The 15,736-nt window shown below is 42.7% G+C and overlaps 1 protein-coding gene across 1 annotated transcript; it reads left to right on the top strand.

Moving 5' to 3' along the window:
* Positions 1 to 13,875: 13,875 nt before the first annotated feature.
* Positions 13,876 to 15,496, top strand: LOC147886427 (7-deoxyloganetin glucosyltransferase-like). Its single transcript, XM_087395248.1, has 2 exons — positions 13,876 to 14,469; positions 14,559 to 15,496. The coding sequence occupies exons 1-2, from the start codon at positions 13,959 to 13,961 to the stop codon at positions 15,494 to 15,496; spliced, it is 1,449 nt and encodes a 482-aa protein (XP_087251374.1). The 5' UTR covers positions 13,876 to 13,958.
* The last annotated feature ends 240 nt before the right edge of the window (positions 15,497 to 15,736 follow it).

The following is a 15,736-nucleotide window of genomic DNA, read 5'->3' on the forward strand; positions in this document are numbered from 1 at the left end:
CACACACACACATTTTCTACACTCCTACACACTCTACACTATTAAACCCCACCCTAACATTAACAACACACCTAACATTCCCCCCCCCCCATTTTTTTGTAAAAAATATTCCTTTTTCCTTTCTAGGAATTGTTTAAGTTTATTTATTAATTAGGTACTTTATTCCCCCCCCCTGCTCTTATCCTCTTTTAGCCAACCCCTAACCGATTCTAACTAATTTTCTTACAATTCTTTCCCCTTTTCTAACTTAATTCTCCTACCTAATGTACCCCCTTGTCTTAATTACGTCCAATTATGTACCTAATGTACCCCCTTTCTAACTAATTATCCTACTTATTGCACCTCTTATCTTATTTACTTTTTTAATCTAGTCCTCTATGGCTCTCTTAAAACCCAGAGCCAAACCCCCCCACTGCACTCTCTTTTTTGTTATTAACTACCTGAGTGGTAGTTGACCACCCTACCCCTTTTGTCTTTATCCCTAGCTACCCTTCCTTTCTAAAATGGCCACCGCCATCACCCTTCCTTGCATTCATCACTACCCATTTACAAAGTGTTATGTGCACTTATGAGCTGGGCATTTTTTCCCTTCTTCTTTGTTTGCATTTCCTCTTCATAAGTGACACCTGCAAACTCCTCTCTTGCACCCTCTCAAGACCTTGCTCCCATTGCTGGCTTTCTTTCGTATTCACATTCTTCATCTACACTCGGTTTCACTTTCGTCGCTCGGTGATAATTGTCTAGCTCTTCACCTGTGATAAGGTATTCTATGATCTCTTGATACATGCTTGCAGCTCCATTTCTTTATTAACTCATGCTCATGCATCATGATGGAGTGGCTAATTACGTCTCTACAATTCACTCTATCTCTCTTGCGCCTTTTCTCTTAGTCTCTTCACAAGGATGGGCATGCAGCCATTGCTGCTCTACTAGCCGTGTGTAGAGATGACAAGCAAGCTACCATTGGACCTCTTTCCATGCTTATGGAATCCACAAACTCTCTCTTCATGGGTATGATTTACGTATGCACTCTCTCTTCATAGCTTGGTAAGCCTCGATGGAACCCACAAACTCCCTCTGCAAGCTTTGTAGCCTTAGTGATCTCATTCACCTCACTGGAAGTATATCTTTGTGCTGGCTCTCTTGGCCCCTCCTGGTGCATGTGTGGCCTGGTGTCTCCCTTCTTTACAAATGCCAACTACTTGGCATTTTAGCTAGCTGCACTTTTTGTAGCCAAATATGAACACACACACACCCCCAAGCATTAGAATTGGTTTTTGGCACGTGCTCCTTTAGACTCCCTGGTCACCCTGTCTCCATTTGGCAACAACCTTTAGCTCGGCATGCCCATCTTGGCAACACAATCACACACTCTCCCTCAACGTCACACCATGCCGCCAAATCCTTGCTCTGAATTGGTCACTCTTTGTGGTTTCTCAAGTGCGCGGACCTAGTTTCCTCCTATTCCCCACTTACATTTGTGCCCTTTTTTTAGGGAAGCCGGGTTGCACGTTGCATGTCCTAGCGTAGCAGAGTATCTACGTGAGTTTGGGCTTATTGCCTCTATTTTCTCCTTGCCTTACGGGTGGTCATATCCCTCTAGTGTTGCATAGCTCCTTTATTTGCATTTAATTGATTTTGTTAAATTTTTCTTATTAAAATGTATTTATAATTGCTTATATTTTTCTTTGCTAGGTAAATGATTTGGAAATGCTTTATTCAAATTATTCAAACATTTATTTGCTAAAGGATTTTAATTTATTAGGTTTGATTTGTTTCCTATTTCCCTTATTCTCTCTCTCTCTCTCTCTCTCTCTCTCTCTCTCTCTCTCTCTCTCTCTCTCTCTCTCTCTCTCTCTTCCCATATTTTTTTTCCATACCTCATTGCATTATAATTTATACTGAATACTATTATTGTAATTTCTTCTTTTTAATCACAATTAGATTAATAATGTTCTTTTTCTAAGATTACTATAATAGTGAAAATTTTATTCTTTTAGGAAAAAGCTTTAGACTAATTTTTTCTTATGTTGATTAAGACTTTTCCTTTAGGAATACTCATTTTTGAATAGCTATTTTTCATTATCTTTATTCAACGAAATGTTTTATTAAAAAGCTTACACTTTCATTTATATCGATTTGTCAATATGGGTGTGGAATACCCCCCATAGAAAATGCAGTTTTTAATTATTAAGTGGAATACTTACCATATGCAAGGGAGTGGTCTACCCCTCTTCAATGATCCTTTTAAGAAAAGGATATTTATAAAAGGGTATGGATTACCCCCCATGTTTTAATAAAATGTGTGTTAAACCTTGGGTGTAACCTCCTATTTGATTACCATATGGACACAAGTAACCCCCATATTTGTGAAAAATTGTGTACCATTTGTTAAGAATTGCATTTACCCTCTATTTTAAATACTTTATTTTGTGATGTTTATTCTAGAATCCTGTTTGGAGTCGTGGTCTTTGGTATAAGCGATAACAAGATGGCATGTACAAGCATTACCTGTCTTCCCTCACAAATCTATGATGTTCTAACACCTAGGTTTGTTTGGATGGTGACAGGTAAGTGGACCCTGACCTTGGAGCCTGGACTACCTGACGGATTCAAGACCTTTTGTACCAATTGTATACATATTTGATGTGCACCCATAAAATGGAAAATTTATTATCCACCCTTATTTGAGCATCGTGTGCCGTGTTGTTAAAAGGTTTTATTTTTTTAAACACACACACACACAACCCTTGTTAACCTTTGGCTGGGTTAACCATGTGTCACATTGCTAATCCTTGATTGGGTTAGCCACATGGCACATGCCACGTGCCACGTGCCACGTTGCTCTTTAAACTCTTACCGGGTTGTGCAAGAATGAGGTTCTTGTACGATCCCCTTGGCAGCATGTCGTGCTATTGTGGCTGCCATTAGTAGACCTCATATGATAGGCCATGTGTGTACCGCTTCACGTCTTCTTCAGATTGCACCGCGCACATTGCGAGCAGGCATCATTAGGAGGCAGAGTCTAGAGGATAGTGAGACTGATGCTCTTTGGGCTTCGAGTGGTCGTGCACCTCGTAGCGATCGATTGTTGGATGATTCCACTAGGTCCTTCATACAACAGTTTTGCGAGGAGCATTGCAGAGCATCCCCGGTGTTCAAGAAGGCATTGCGGAAGAGGGTGTCACGCGGTGTGTACATTGAGCATGGTGCATGTTTTTTGGAGTGTACCCAGACTGAGTTGTACACTCAGTTTGTAGAGGCGCACCCGGAGTTCAAGATTGGGCAGAGGTCATTTGAACGATGCAGGCCATGGTTTGTGCGATGCTCTCCGGAGCGTGACACATGCTGTTGTCGCTACCATGTGGATTTTGGATTGATGTCCGTTCCCTTGATGGTCATAGGGGAGTGGTTCCTACTAGCCCTCGCGACTTCATTCATTCCATATTGTGTACACGAGATGGTGATGCTTTATTCCACTCCCTTAATTGTGTGGAAGGCACGTGTACTTTGTGTGGTGACTTTGCTAGAGTGCCACGAGTTGCACTAGATACTTGTGATGTGCAGATGGTTCGTTGGCAGCAGTATGAGTACTGTACCTTGACATTAGATGGTGGTGCACAGTTGAGGAGGTTGCAGCTTGTGGGGAAGGAGACACCACGTGTTGTATTCATTGACAGTTTTCGAGGGAAGCTGTACCGCTACATACGCCACTCGCACACTGCGAAATGGGAGGATCGTCAGTTCCGTGCATGTTTGAGGACATTTCCTACAGGGGTGGTTGTCTCAGTGGTGGACTTTGCGGAGAATTACACCTTTGGACCACAGCATGAGATCCAATCGGAGTATTATTTCTCCGAACAGGTGATGTGTGATTGAGTATTGATTTTTTCCCCGCCTCATTATATTGAATTATTTCAATAGTCATATTTTTTTTCAATGCCATATTGCAGGTTGCTATATTTGTGCACATTAGCTATCGTCATGCACAGGCTCATGTGGATGGCATTGATAGCACCATGGACTCACGCGTCATTGTGCGAGAGTATCACTTCTACATTAGAGATGATCGATCGCATGATGCCCATTTTGTGCAGCATTGCTTCACTTTGCATGATAGTTTCTTGAGGGATCATGGTGTCACATGGCAGCGGCACTGGATCTGGTTAGACGGCTATGGTGGTCAGTTCAAATCCGCTAGACAGTTTTAGTGGTTCTGCAGATGGCACCATGAGACAGGCATTCCGATCACATGGAGCTACTTCGAGACAGGGCATGGTAAGGGAGAGCACGATGGTGCAGGTGCTTGCGTGAAGCGTGCAGCTTTGCGTCGATACCAGTTGCGTCACAGTGCCGATTGCTTCAAGGATGCACATGATGTGGTGCGGTGGTGCAGCCAGCACTTATCCACTAGTGCTATCTCCTCGTTTCAGTCACGTGACGATAGGGTGGTGAGCCGGTATTTTCGGTGCGTGGACATTGGGAGTCTTGATCGGTCTAGGCCTTTTGATTGTTGTTCTGTGCCTGGCACTCTTGATTTCCATTCCATCAGGAGCGTAGGTGAGTCTCACCCCGCGATCTTTTCTCGACGGTTTGCATGTTTTTGCTCTGCATGCATTGATGATGATTGGGGAGGGTGCTCCATGATACCATGGGCCGATCCATGGGTACGGCGAGTGATTTCTCCCTTCCAGCCTTGGGAGGAGGTACATGATGATCAGGATGCGGGATTCAGTTCCTCTAGAGATTATGACCAGCTTACAGATATTTTGCGTATTGGTGATATCTTCGCGGTTATTGCTTCGGAGGGCAATGAGGAGGGTGTGGATTATTACTTGTCGCGATGCTCTATGCTGAAGAGTGTGCTGAATGAGGATACAGTGGATGGGCATGGGATGCACTTCAATGCTCATAGCATGATCGTAGGTGGCCACTATTTTCAGCAGATACAGAGGCGTGGTCGCTATATTGAGTTCCAGGAGTACATGGCGGATCAGGAGGCATACATGTATTCTCATCTTGTTGTTGGGATCAAGATTACTTTGAGTCGTGTTCGCACTCGCAAGGCGACGTCCACTCCACGATGGCACCTTGCAGTGGCAGATCACGAGAGCATACTTGCAACTATTGGCATGAGGGCTGATCCTGAGGAGTAGCACATTACATATCATATTTTTTGGGATCATCAGTTGATCAGATTGATTTTATTGGGTATCACTAGTTGATTACACATTTGTATTCGATATGTATAGGCTCACTGTGTGACCGTACCATTGTAATTTTCATGGACTCATATTTTGTATTTCACTCTGATGGCTATATACACGTTCATACACATCATTGTATTAGATTCTATTTTATACATGATGTCCGATGTCTTCTCAATGGGATTTGTTGTATTTGTAAAATAAAAAATTGTTTATTAGTAGTAATGTTGTAATTTGTTTTGTGCTTTAGGACATTTTAAAAACGTGACTAAGAAAATTCGTGCACGTACTAACGAAATACGCGTGTGGACTTATCTGTTGGGGATGAAACTTCGCACGACTCTTAGGCCACCCTAGACATACATCCACGTGAGATTTGGTCTGAATTGATTTGGTATGCGCCACGTGGAAGGTACAATGCGTACATTTTTACAATCCCTACTAGCACGACTGCGGCAAAGCTATGGCGCACGTACTAATGAAATACGCATGTGGACTTATCTGTTGGGAATGAAACTTCGCACGACTCTTAGGCCACCCTAGACATACATCCACGCAAGATTTGGTCTCCAACTGATTTGGTATGCACCACGTGGAAGGTATAATGCGTACATTTTTACAATCCCTACTAGCACAGCTACGTGTGAAAAATGGCACACGTACTAATGAAATATGCATGTGGACTTATCTGTTGGAGATTAAACTTTGCACGGTCTTAGGCAAGCGTAGACATACATCCACACAAGATTTGCTGCCCAACTGATTTGGTATGCGCCACATGGAAGGACAAATGAGTACATTTTTACAATCCCTACTAGCACGACTATGTATGAAAAATGGCGCACGTACTAATGAAATACGCACGTGGACTTATCTGTTCGGGATGAAACTTCACACGGCTCTTAGGCTACCCTAGACGTACATCCACGCAAGATTTGGTATCCAACTGATTTGGTTTGCACCACGTAGAAGGTATAATGCGTACATTTTTACAATCCCTACTAGCACAACTAAACCCTAAACCCTAAACCCTGAACCCTAAATCCTAAACCCTGTTGGGGATGAAGCTTCACACGGCTCTTAGGCTACCCTAGACGTATATCCACGCAAGATTTGGTCTCCAACTGATTTGGTTTGCGCCACGTAGAAGGTATAATGCGTACATTTTTACAATCCCTACTAGCACGACTAAACCCTAAACCCTAAACCCTGAACCCTAAATCCTAAACCCTGTTGGGGATGAAACTTTACACGGCTCTTAGGCTACCCTAGACGTACATCCACGCAAGATTTGGTCTCCAATTGATTTGGTTTGCGCCATGTAGAAGGTATAATGCATACATTTTTACAATCCCTACTAGCACGACTAAACCCTAAACCCTAAACCCTGAACCCTAAATCCTAAACCCTGTTGGGGATGAAACTTCACACGGCTCTTAGGCTACCCTAGATGTACATCCACGCAAGATTTGGTCTCCAAGTGATTTGGTATGCGCCACGTGGAAGGTATAATGCGTACATTTTTACAATCCCTACTAGCACGACTAAACCCTAAACCCTAAACCTTGAACCCTAAATCCTAAACCTTGTTGGGGATGAAACTTCACACGGCTCTTAGCTACCCTAGATGTACATCCACGCAAGATTTGGTCTCCAACTGATTTGGTTTGCGCCACATGGAAGGTATAATGCATACATTTTTGCAAGCACGTTTTCAATGCTTAATGTTTACAATTACGACACACGGCATTATTTTTAAAATACATTATGTATTAGATGTGTGAATTGAGATATTTGAAATTCAAAATCATACTCTTAATTTTAAATACGCACATGGGGATGAAACTTCGCACGGCTCTTAGGTTTAGTGTAATAATTGCAAGCATTGATATATACGAAATTCAATATGATATTCAAAATGATAAAGTTGGAACTTGAACACTTTTTCAATGCTTAATGTTTACAATTACTTCACATGGCATTCTTTTTTAAATACCTTATGTAATTAGATGTGTGAATTGAGATATTCGAAATTCAAAATCATACTATAAACTGAGATAAACAAAGTGTGAAGAACATCATGAAAGTACGAAAATGCTTATACATCATAAAAGTAAGAACAATATCATAAAAGTACCAAAATGAATCTGTACATCATCATCATCATCGTGCAGAAGTGCATCCCTAAACAAGAAATGTGTGAAGCCTAAACAATCATCCTAAATCAGAATCTGATAACTCCACAAATGATCCTCTAGTGGAACGCTGACGTGGCTCCTGTATGACCCGCTGCCCAACCGTCCGCTATGTGCCCTCAGGCAAAGCCGGATCAGATGGGCCAGCCTCATCACCTGCATGAGATGGGCCAGCCTCATCCTGATGAAGAGGAGGGCATGCTGCACGAGCCACCGCTGCCATCTCTGCCTCCCTCGCCTCCTCTATGTATGCGCATCTCAGCTCCCATAGTCGTGCATCTGCGAATACTCGTGCCTTAAATCCAACGCGAGTAATCGTCTCTACATGTAGAAGACTCTAGTCTCGGCCCCGCCCAAGCTGCTGCTCCACCCATTGCTGCAATGATGTCTGCAGCTCTGCCTCTCGCTCAATACGGCATGCCTCCTCTGCTCGTGCCTCGTCACCTGGCATGAAATCACCATATGAAAAGCATCGTGGAACGCACGCTGCAACCATCGATGTATCAGCACCCTCCTGCATCAGCAATGCTCTCTGTGCCTCCTCCCTATAGTGCTCTGTCAAGACCACGCGGGCGAATGGATCAATGGCCTGACGATGACCAGGATACAGATCATCCAATATGCCTAGTCCTCTGTATGTGGCCACATCAATGTCAGCAAAGCATACAGGGCACGTTGATCGTGCCACCATGTGGCGGGTCATGCAATGGAGATGTGCGATGTGGCCATACCCTAGTCCAAACCACCCTACGGTGTCAAACTCCTCGTGGCAAAGGACGCAAGTGGCAGTAGGAAGCCTGGCTATGACTGCTGCGTCTATGGGTGTCCTAGTCGGCACATCTACAGGAGGAGCGGGGTATAGGGCCACGCTGGGGTCGATCCTATGTCGAGATGGATCATGACTAATATGCCTCAACTGCAAAATATAGTGCTCCGCACGATGGTATGCTATGCGTGTCCGAATCCTCTACTCCTCCAAATCTGCCTGCAACAGTCGTACACGAGACTCCATATCCTGATGCAATAGATGTGCCTGTAATGCAAACATGTCGCGTACATGGTGAGAATTAACAAAAAAACTTCAGTTCAAAACACGCTACAAAAAAATAAACTAACATAATCAAAATAACTAACCTCGTCCCTAGACTCGGCCAACAATGCCTCCAACTCTGCAATCCGTGCGTCTCGAGCCTCCAACTCGTGCTGAGGCGGTGTAGATGTGGGAGGTGGTGTAGATGTGGGAGGCTCCATCGATGATTGAGGTGGGGGAGGTGGAATCGAAAGTGATCTCGATAGGGCAGAGACCATGTGCTGCAAGGATGATGCCACTGAATGAACATCCCCCCTAATCCGTCCTCCAACAGCTCGCAATGCCGGTGCAGGGATGGTATGCAACTCTGGTGCCTCGCGTCGATGCCGAACACCTGCAGTCTGACGCTCCTGACGCCCCATCCTACCATGTCCCGCTCTTGATCCTGGATGGGTACTAAGGTAGTCTACCCGATGACCAAGCACAAACTCAGTGTATAGCTGCATGGCAAATGACCTGGCTATTTGACGGTTGTGAGGCAATCGACCACCATTTGCAGCGAGATATCTCGGATAAATGTGTGCTGCTATGATGGGTTGCCTACAACATAAAATATGCAAGGGGAGCCCTGATCGTGGTCGCATCGCCTCAGTGTGACCATCCCAAAACATATCCTCTAAGGCCTGCCTGTGATGTGACTCACGCTCAAACAACTGTCGAATGGCTCTCCAATCCAAGCCATCACCAGTGATCTCTGCCTCAGCCTATGCCTGAAAGCTATCCACAACGTCGTCAACTGTGTCCAATCGACCCAGAGCCTCAATAACTGAATCTAGACTCGCAACCAAGTGAGGGGGTGCCCTAGCATCCTGCAGTGCCCTCATCTCAGCTCTCAGAATCTCTATCTGCATACGAATAGTGGTGCCAGAACTTGTGCGCTGGCTAGCGCATGCACAAAAAAAACACATGGAAATTAATATTCTATTTGGGTAATGAAAATAATATTCTATTCAATATGACTCATAATCTATTTACGTAATGAAAACTATTTGTACGTACTCCTTGATGAGGTAGGATGTCGTTGGGATCATCCTATGCACATACCGGTAGATGGGCCAAATGTGTGGCTCAATATTATGTTTATCAAACTCAATATTATTAAAAATTCTTAATTTTGATTAAAATTTTTTCAAACTCTAGTTGTTGCATTTTTAAACTTAGATGTCTCAAATATTTTTTCCTTATATGTTTCCCTTTTTTTACTTTTTATCCAATATGAAACTTTTCCACATGTGGTGTAAGGACCACATTGTCCACTTATGGCCCCTATACTAAGGACAGATAGTGGAGAGGTTTGGTTAATAAGACCTTCTTTGAATGCTTTACTGCCTTGGGTTTGCAATAGATATGGAGGAGATAGAAGGATACCTAATACATTACTTTGAATGATACACAAGCAAGGCGCATCTAGTATTTCTCAGACTACACATTAAAAAAGAGAGCGGGTTGACACTACAGACCTTTTAAAGCGAGAACTTTGAGAAAATAATTAGGCGTTTTCAATATTATCTATTTTGGTTGGGCAATCCACCTCAACTAGTGGCCATTCCTATAGATCATCACTTGGTTCCCATGCTTGGGGAGAGAGGAGACCTTTGGACAATCATTTACGTATGTGTTTTCGATGCGCTGGTGCATTTAGAAGATCCAATTAGCCATACGCTTATGCATCTAACCACTCTAGTGTTGGGGTCTTTGCCCATGTGGTGTGGTGTTTTAGGGATAATGCCCATGTGGTGTTTTATACAGCCTACTTACTCTACCTAAATTATGAAACAACTCTTAACCAACTATATAATCTATAATATTCCACATAAAAGATGATTTTTTAAAAGATGATTTTGAAGACTAAAATTTAAACGTTTTTTTATTTAAATAAAAATAGCACCAATTTCAAAAATAACATAAAACCTACTTTAATCTCTCTTTTTCTTGTTTTTAATACATGATTTTCTTATTTTAACAAAATTCTTATTTTCTTGTTCTTAATACATGATTTCTAAAAACAAAATTTAAACGTTATATTAAATTCAAAACTTCAGTAATTTGTAAACTTCAGTTATAAATTTTTTTTAATAGATTATTTTAAAAAACAAATTATATACTTTTTGACATTTAAATAAAAACTTCACTAACTTAAACTCTTATTTTCTTTTTTTTTAAAGATCATTTTTAAAAATAAAATTTAAACATTTTTTAATTTAAATATAAATAACACTAATAAAAAAAATATCTTTAATCTCTTTTTTTTAAAAGATGATTTCAAAAAACAAAATATATACATTTTCAGGCTTTAAATAAAAAATTACGTAATTCCAAAAATAATTTAATAAAACTTTAAAATGCATTTCAAATTTAGAAATATTTTATAATTATTTCTATAAACTAAAATTTAAACGTTTCTTTATTTAAATAAAAATAGCACTAATTTAAAAAATAACTTTAATCTCTTTTTTTAAAAAGATGATTTTAAAAACAAAATATTTACATTTTCACATTTTAAATAAAAAATTACGTGTACTATCCATAGAACTTTAGCAGAGCCAAAAAGTCATGTCACAAAAACTTATAAGCTATAAGTTTAAATTAGACTAGCAAATACTATGTATATGTAACATATGTATGCTTCCCAATATACCAAGAGGTAGTACCCATACCCATTTGAGCATTGTTCTCCTCGTGGACCTCAGTTGTTTCCCTTATTTTAGTAAGCTAAAATAATTTTTGTCTTATTAATCAACATTTTAACTCTTATCAAAACCTCCCTCTCCCTTCTTTCTGCTAAATTTTTTTGTTATTTTTTCATGAATTTTCATGTATTTCTTTAAACTTTCCTTTTCCCCCTTTTGCATGAGAGTACAATTGTGGTTGTTAAAAATCATGAGAGCTAATTAGGGCCGATGAGAGGCCGATGATGTCCTTTTGCTTTTGGTCAACCTGATCCACATAAGAAATTGGTTAGCAAATAGTGCCCTGTTAAGAGTTATATTCGTAGGCATTTAAGTGGCATCTCAACCACTCTTATGTTGGTTAAGAGCAAGCTCCTCCACTTAAGAAAGTGGTTTGTGAATAATGTCATGACATCAAGAGTTGATTGTTTTTAAAGCATTCGTGTGGCATCTCCACTACTCTTGCCTTTATTAAAAGGAAGCAAGGCAAGTGCCTTATTTTCATAAAAACAAAGACCATCCAACTCTCCACTATAGCAATGCGGCTCTAAGGGGCTTATGTCATGGGAGGGATATGCTTTAGAGAAGTGCTCCCTTTTCTAGATGTTATTATGTGAGAAGGTGAATGGGGATTTAAATCAATACCTAAATTTGACATTGATTTCGATGTCACTCGGGTGCTTGGAAATTCTCGTTGCAAAATGAAAAAGGAGGAATCGACAAATGTTATATAATATCATGTTTTTTTATGTGATGGAAATTCTATGATAGGACAAAGCTTGTCAATAGAAAAAGAAGGAAATTTAGGCATTGATTCATGTTTTTAAGATGTATTTGTTCTTTTCTAGGGTATAGGGAGTTGGTCATTTTGGGTTAAAGTGAAATTTGGGTTGTGAGAATTGAGTTGGATGGTAGGATTCAGAGATTCTCTGGTTAGTAAATGTCTTTCATAAGTTGTCTTTTAGAAGTTGGAAATAATCTTCATGGTTGCTAGCCTTGTTGCATGCAATGTGGGCCCAGGGCAGTACACCCTCATGTGTTGGCCAGCTTGTATAATGGGGTCTTTTTGGACATCATCTTGTCTTAAATTAGAAGTTGGAAATAATCTTCATGGTTGCTAGCCTCGCTGCATGCAATGTGGACCAAGGGCAGTACACCCTCATGTGTTGGCCAGCTTTTATAATGGGGTCTTTTTTAAGGGATGACCTCTCTCCTAATGAAAGTCTGCTTCGCTCTTTCTCTCCCAAAAAAAGAAAACAAGGGAAAAAAGATGAATAACATTCATTAGGCCTACCTTGTAAATGTGAGAAAATTTTAAAGGATTCCCCTAACGTCAGAAATAGTTAGAGGAAACTGTTATTTTATTTTTTCCCGATGGATGGACGAAATAAAATCTCACAAAGATAATTTTAAATGAACCCCCCTAAAACCTTCCCTCAAGGTCCCTAGGGCATGGGGAAAAAAAGACGTGTTTGAAACATTTAAGGGATTCCCCTAACGTAAGAAATAGTTAGAGGAAACCACTATTTTAAATTTTCTGGATGGAAATAAAATCTCAATAAAAATAATTTTAGCTTTCAAATGAACCCTACTAAAACCTTCCCTCAAAGGTAGGGCACGAGAAACAAAAAGATGTGTTTGTTGTTTGGAGGAAGCTGTGTTTGTTTAGAGGAGGAAGCTGAGGTCAGGGTTGCAGCAATGACGACGTAGGATGTATTTATTTTGAGGTCTTCCTTGTCCTCCCAATGGGGATTTAGATGTACTTGGTCGCTTGATGCAGGATGTACTTATTTTGAGGTCTTCCTTGTGGACCCAAATTCTTCCAATGGGGATGAGGTGGGTGAAGCAAGCCGTCAGAAGGGTTGAAGAGATATTTACTTTTCGAGGTCTTCCGTTGGGGTCTTCCGTCTCCGATATAAATACATTGGGGTTGAAGAGAGTTTTCTTTTTTGACCTTTACGTAGTAGTGAAAGTCTTCTTTCTCCTGTAGTACTAAGCGGGCAAGCAATGGGGTGGGAGCAGCTTGCAGCTGTCCACTCACATTTGCCAATCTGCGCCGGTGCCTGCGATGTGGGAGTGTGTGGGCGAGTGAGTGGACGACTGTCTCTGCACCCATATGCGGTCTTCCTTTACTTTGGCCGCCATGATGCGCACACAAGAAGTAGGCTCTCGAACAGGCTTAAACTCCTCCGGCGGCGACGATGGCAAACCTCGTTGCTCAACAGAGATGATGCCGAAACCCTTGCGGCAACAGAGACCAAAGCTCAAGAAGGATGTTCACTCGATTTCTCGCTGGATTTCGCTCGATTTCGAGCAGGATTACGCTCGATTCATCGCTGAAACAAGCTAAAATTCCCGCGAGAACAATGCCGAGAAGAAATGCAACCGAAACACCAATGATTGCAACAAAAACACAGCAGCAGCCACAGACAACAATGACCACGACTGCCCTTAAACCCTACCTTTAAAGTTTTCACCCTTAAACCCTACCTTATTAAACCCTAATCCCCCTTAATCTCGTAACCCTAAAAAAAACCACCTTGCACATAGAATTTGGCCGCCATGATGCGCACACAAAAACTCAAGTGGACTAGGTCTTCCTTCTCCTTCTCCTACCGATATTCCTGCTCACATACATATGTCGAGTGGACTACTGTCTCTGCACCCATATGCGGTCTTCCTTTACTTTGTGTTGAGGCCTTCCTAGTGTTGTTGCGATACCTCCATTCCTGCTCACACACACGGATCACCTCCAGTGGACTAGCTACTGTCTCTGCTCCCATACACAAAGCCAACAATGGCGGAGACCTCTGCCTGTTATGATAATACCAGTCGACCGCACGCCATTTGCTTGCCATGCCCTGCTCAAGGCCACATCAATAGTCTCATGAACCTCGCCACAGCTCTCGCATCCTCTCATGGCTTCTCCATCACCTTCATCTACTTCCAACAATCCTACCTAGACGCTCAGCGCAAACACCTCCTCGACCACCTCCACCCTTCCATCCGCATCCAAGTCCTCCCTGATGGCCTCACCTCCGACCTATCCCATGACCTCTCCCTCTTCTTCCAAGCCCTCCCCGCCATGCACACCAGCTTCCGAAACTTCCTCCACGAGTATCTTGCCTCCCCCGATCACCATCCGCCCATCTCTTGCATCATCTCCGACACTTTCGTGCCTTGGGCTCAGGATGTCGCCAACTCCTTTGGAATCCCCCGAGTCGACTTCTGGACTTGCACCGCCGCCTGCTACCTCATGTTCCTCCACATTCCTCACCTCATTTCCAAGGGGTTTCTTCCCCTCAAAGGTAAACAAACCTCTTGCGTGCTTTGGGCTTGTGCAGATTCAAGCTTCATGTTGGGCATTTTTCTCACCCATTTGTTGTGGATTCTGCAGCCCCGATCGCCAACTGGAGTGGAGAAGGGGAGGCTTTGATCGACTTCATACTTGGACTCCCACCGTTTCCAATCACGGAAATGCCTCGCGAGTGTATCGTCGAAGACCTCTCAAGCCCCTTTATCGAGTTCTTCCTTGCAACTTTCGCTCCTGTGCGGGAGGCGCACACTATCCTTATTCATTCGCTTTACGAGCTAGAACGCGACGCATTCGACGCCTTGCGTGCAGACGGTATCGAAGCCTACTCGGTTGGTCCATTGTTAGGCTTCGACCCCGTCCCCAAGCATGATTCAGGCGCTCTAGTAACAAAGCCGGCTTCCGTACAAGAAGATTGTTTGACCTGGCTGGACTCCCAGGCCATTTCGTCCGTCATATATGTTGCCTTCGGCTCACTTGCGTTCTTGTCTCTTGAGGAAACCGTGGAGCTAGCGCACGGCCTGGAGCAAAGCGGACAAGCGTTCCTATGGGTGATTCGTTCCGATTCCAGAACAGGTGGTTTGTCGCAGATTCTACCTGAAGGCTTTCTCGAGAGAACGAAGGAAAGGGGTCTCATAATCTCGTGGGCACCGCAGCCAGCGGTGTTGGCGCATCCGTCGGTGGGGGGGTTCTTGACTCACTGTGGATGGAATTCAACGGTGGAGAGTCTATGGAGCGGGGTACCGCTAGTGGGATGTCCGAGGCTGGCAGAGCAGAAGTCGAATATGAGGAGTATTGCGAAAGAGTGGAAAATTGGGTTAAGGTTGGAGACGAAGCCCGACGGCACGTTCACGAGGGAGGCTGTGAAAGCAGCGGTGGAAACGCTGATGCAAGGGGAGGAGGGTGAGGAGGTGAGGAGCAAAGCCAAGGAGCTAAGCAAAATTGCAAGGAGGACTATTAGTGCTGGTGGATTATCTTATTCCAATCTAGGTAAGTTCGCCCACAACATGAAATGTCCTTGAATTCCATGCAAAAAGATTCCGTTACTAATAAATAAGTTCACAGGTTTCATATTGCCTTTTTAATATAATAGTGCCCCCCCCCCCCCCCCAAAACAACACACAATGGAGAAGGGGTATCCCCTCATTTGGCCCCCACCTGGAAGAGCTTGACTAAAACGGCCCTTACCAACCAAAAGGTCTCCTTCATAGACCATGGGGCCTCCTCCACGTGTTTGTCATTAACGCTTTCATGTTTAACAT

Source organism: Dipteris shenzhenensis, chromosome 24 (genome assembly GCF_047967505.1).
Source record: "Dipteris shenzhenensis isolate YYH24624 ecotype China chromosome 24, Dip_SZ_1.0, whole genome shotgun sequence".
NCBI lineage: Eukaryota > Viridiplantae > Streptophyta > Polypodiopsida > Gleicheniales > Dipteridaceae > Dipteris > Dipteris shenzhenensis.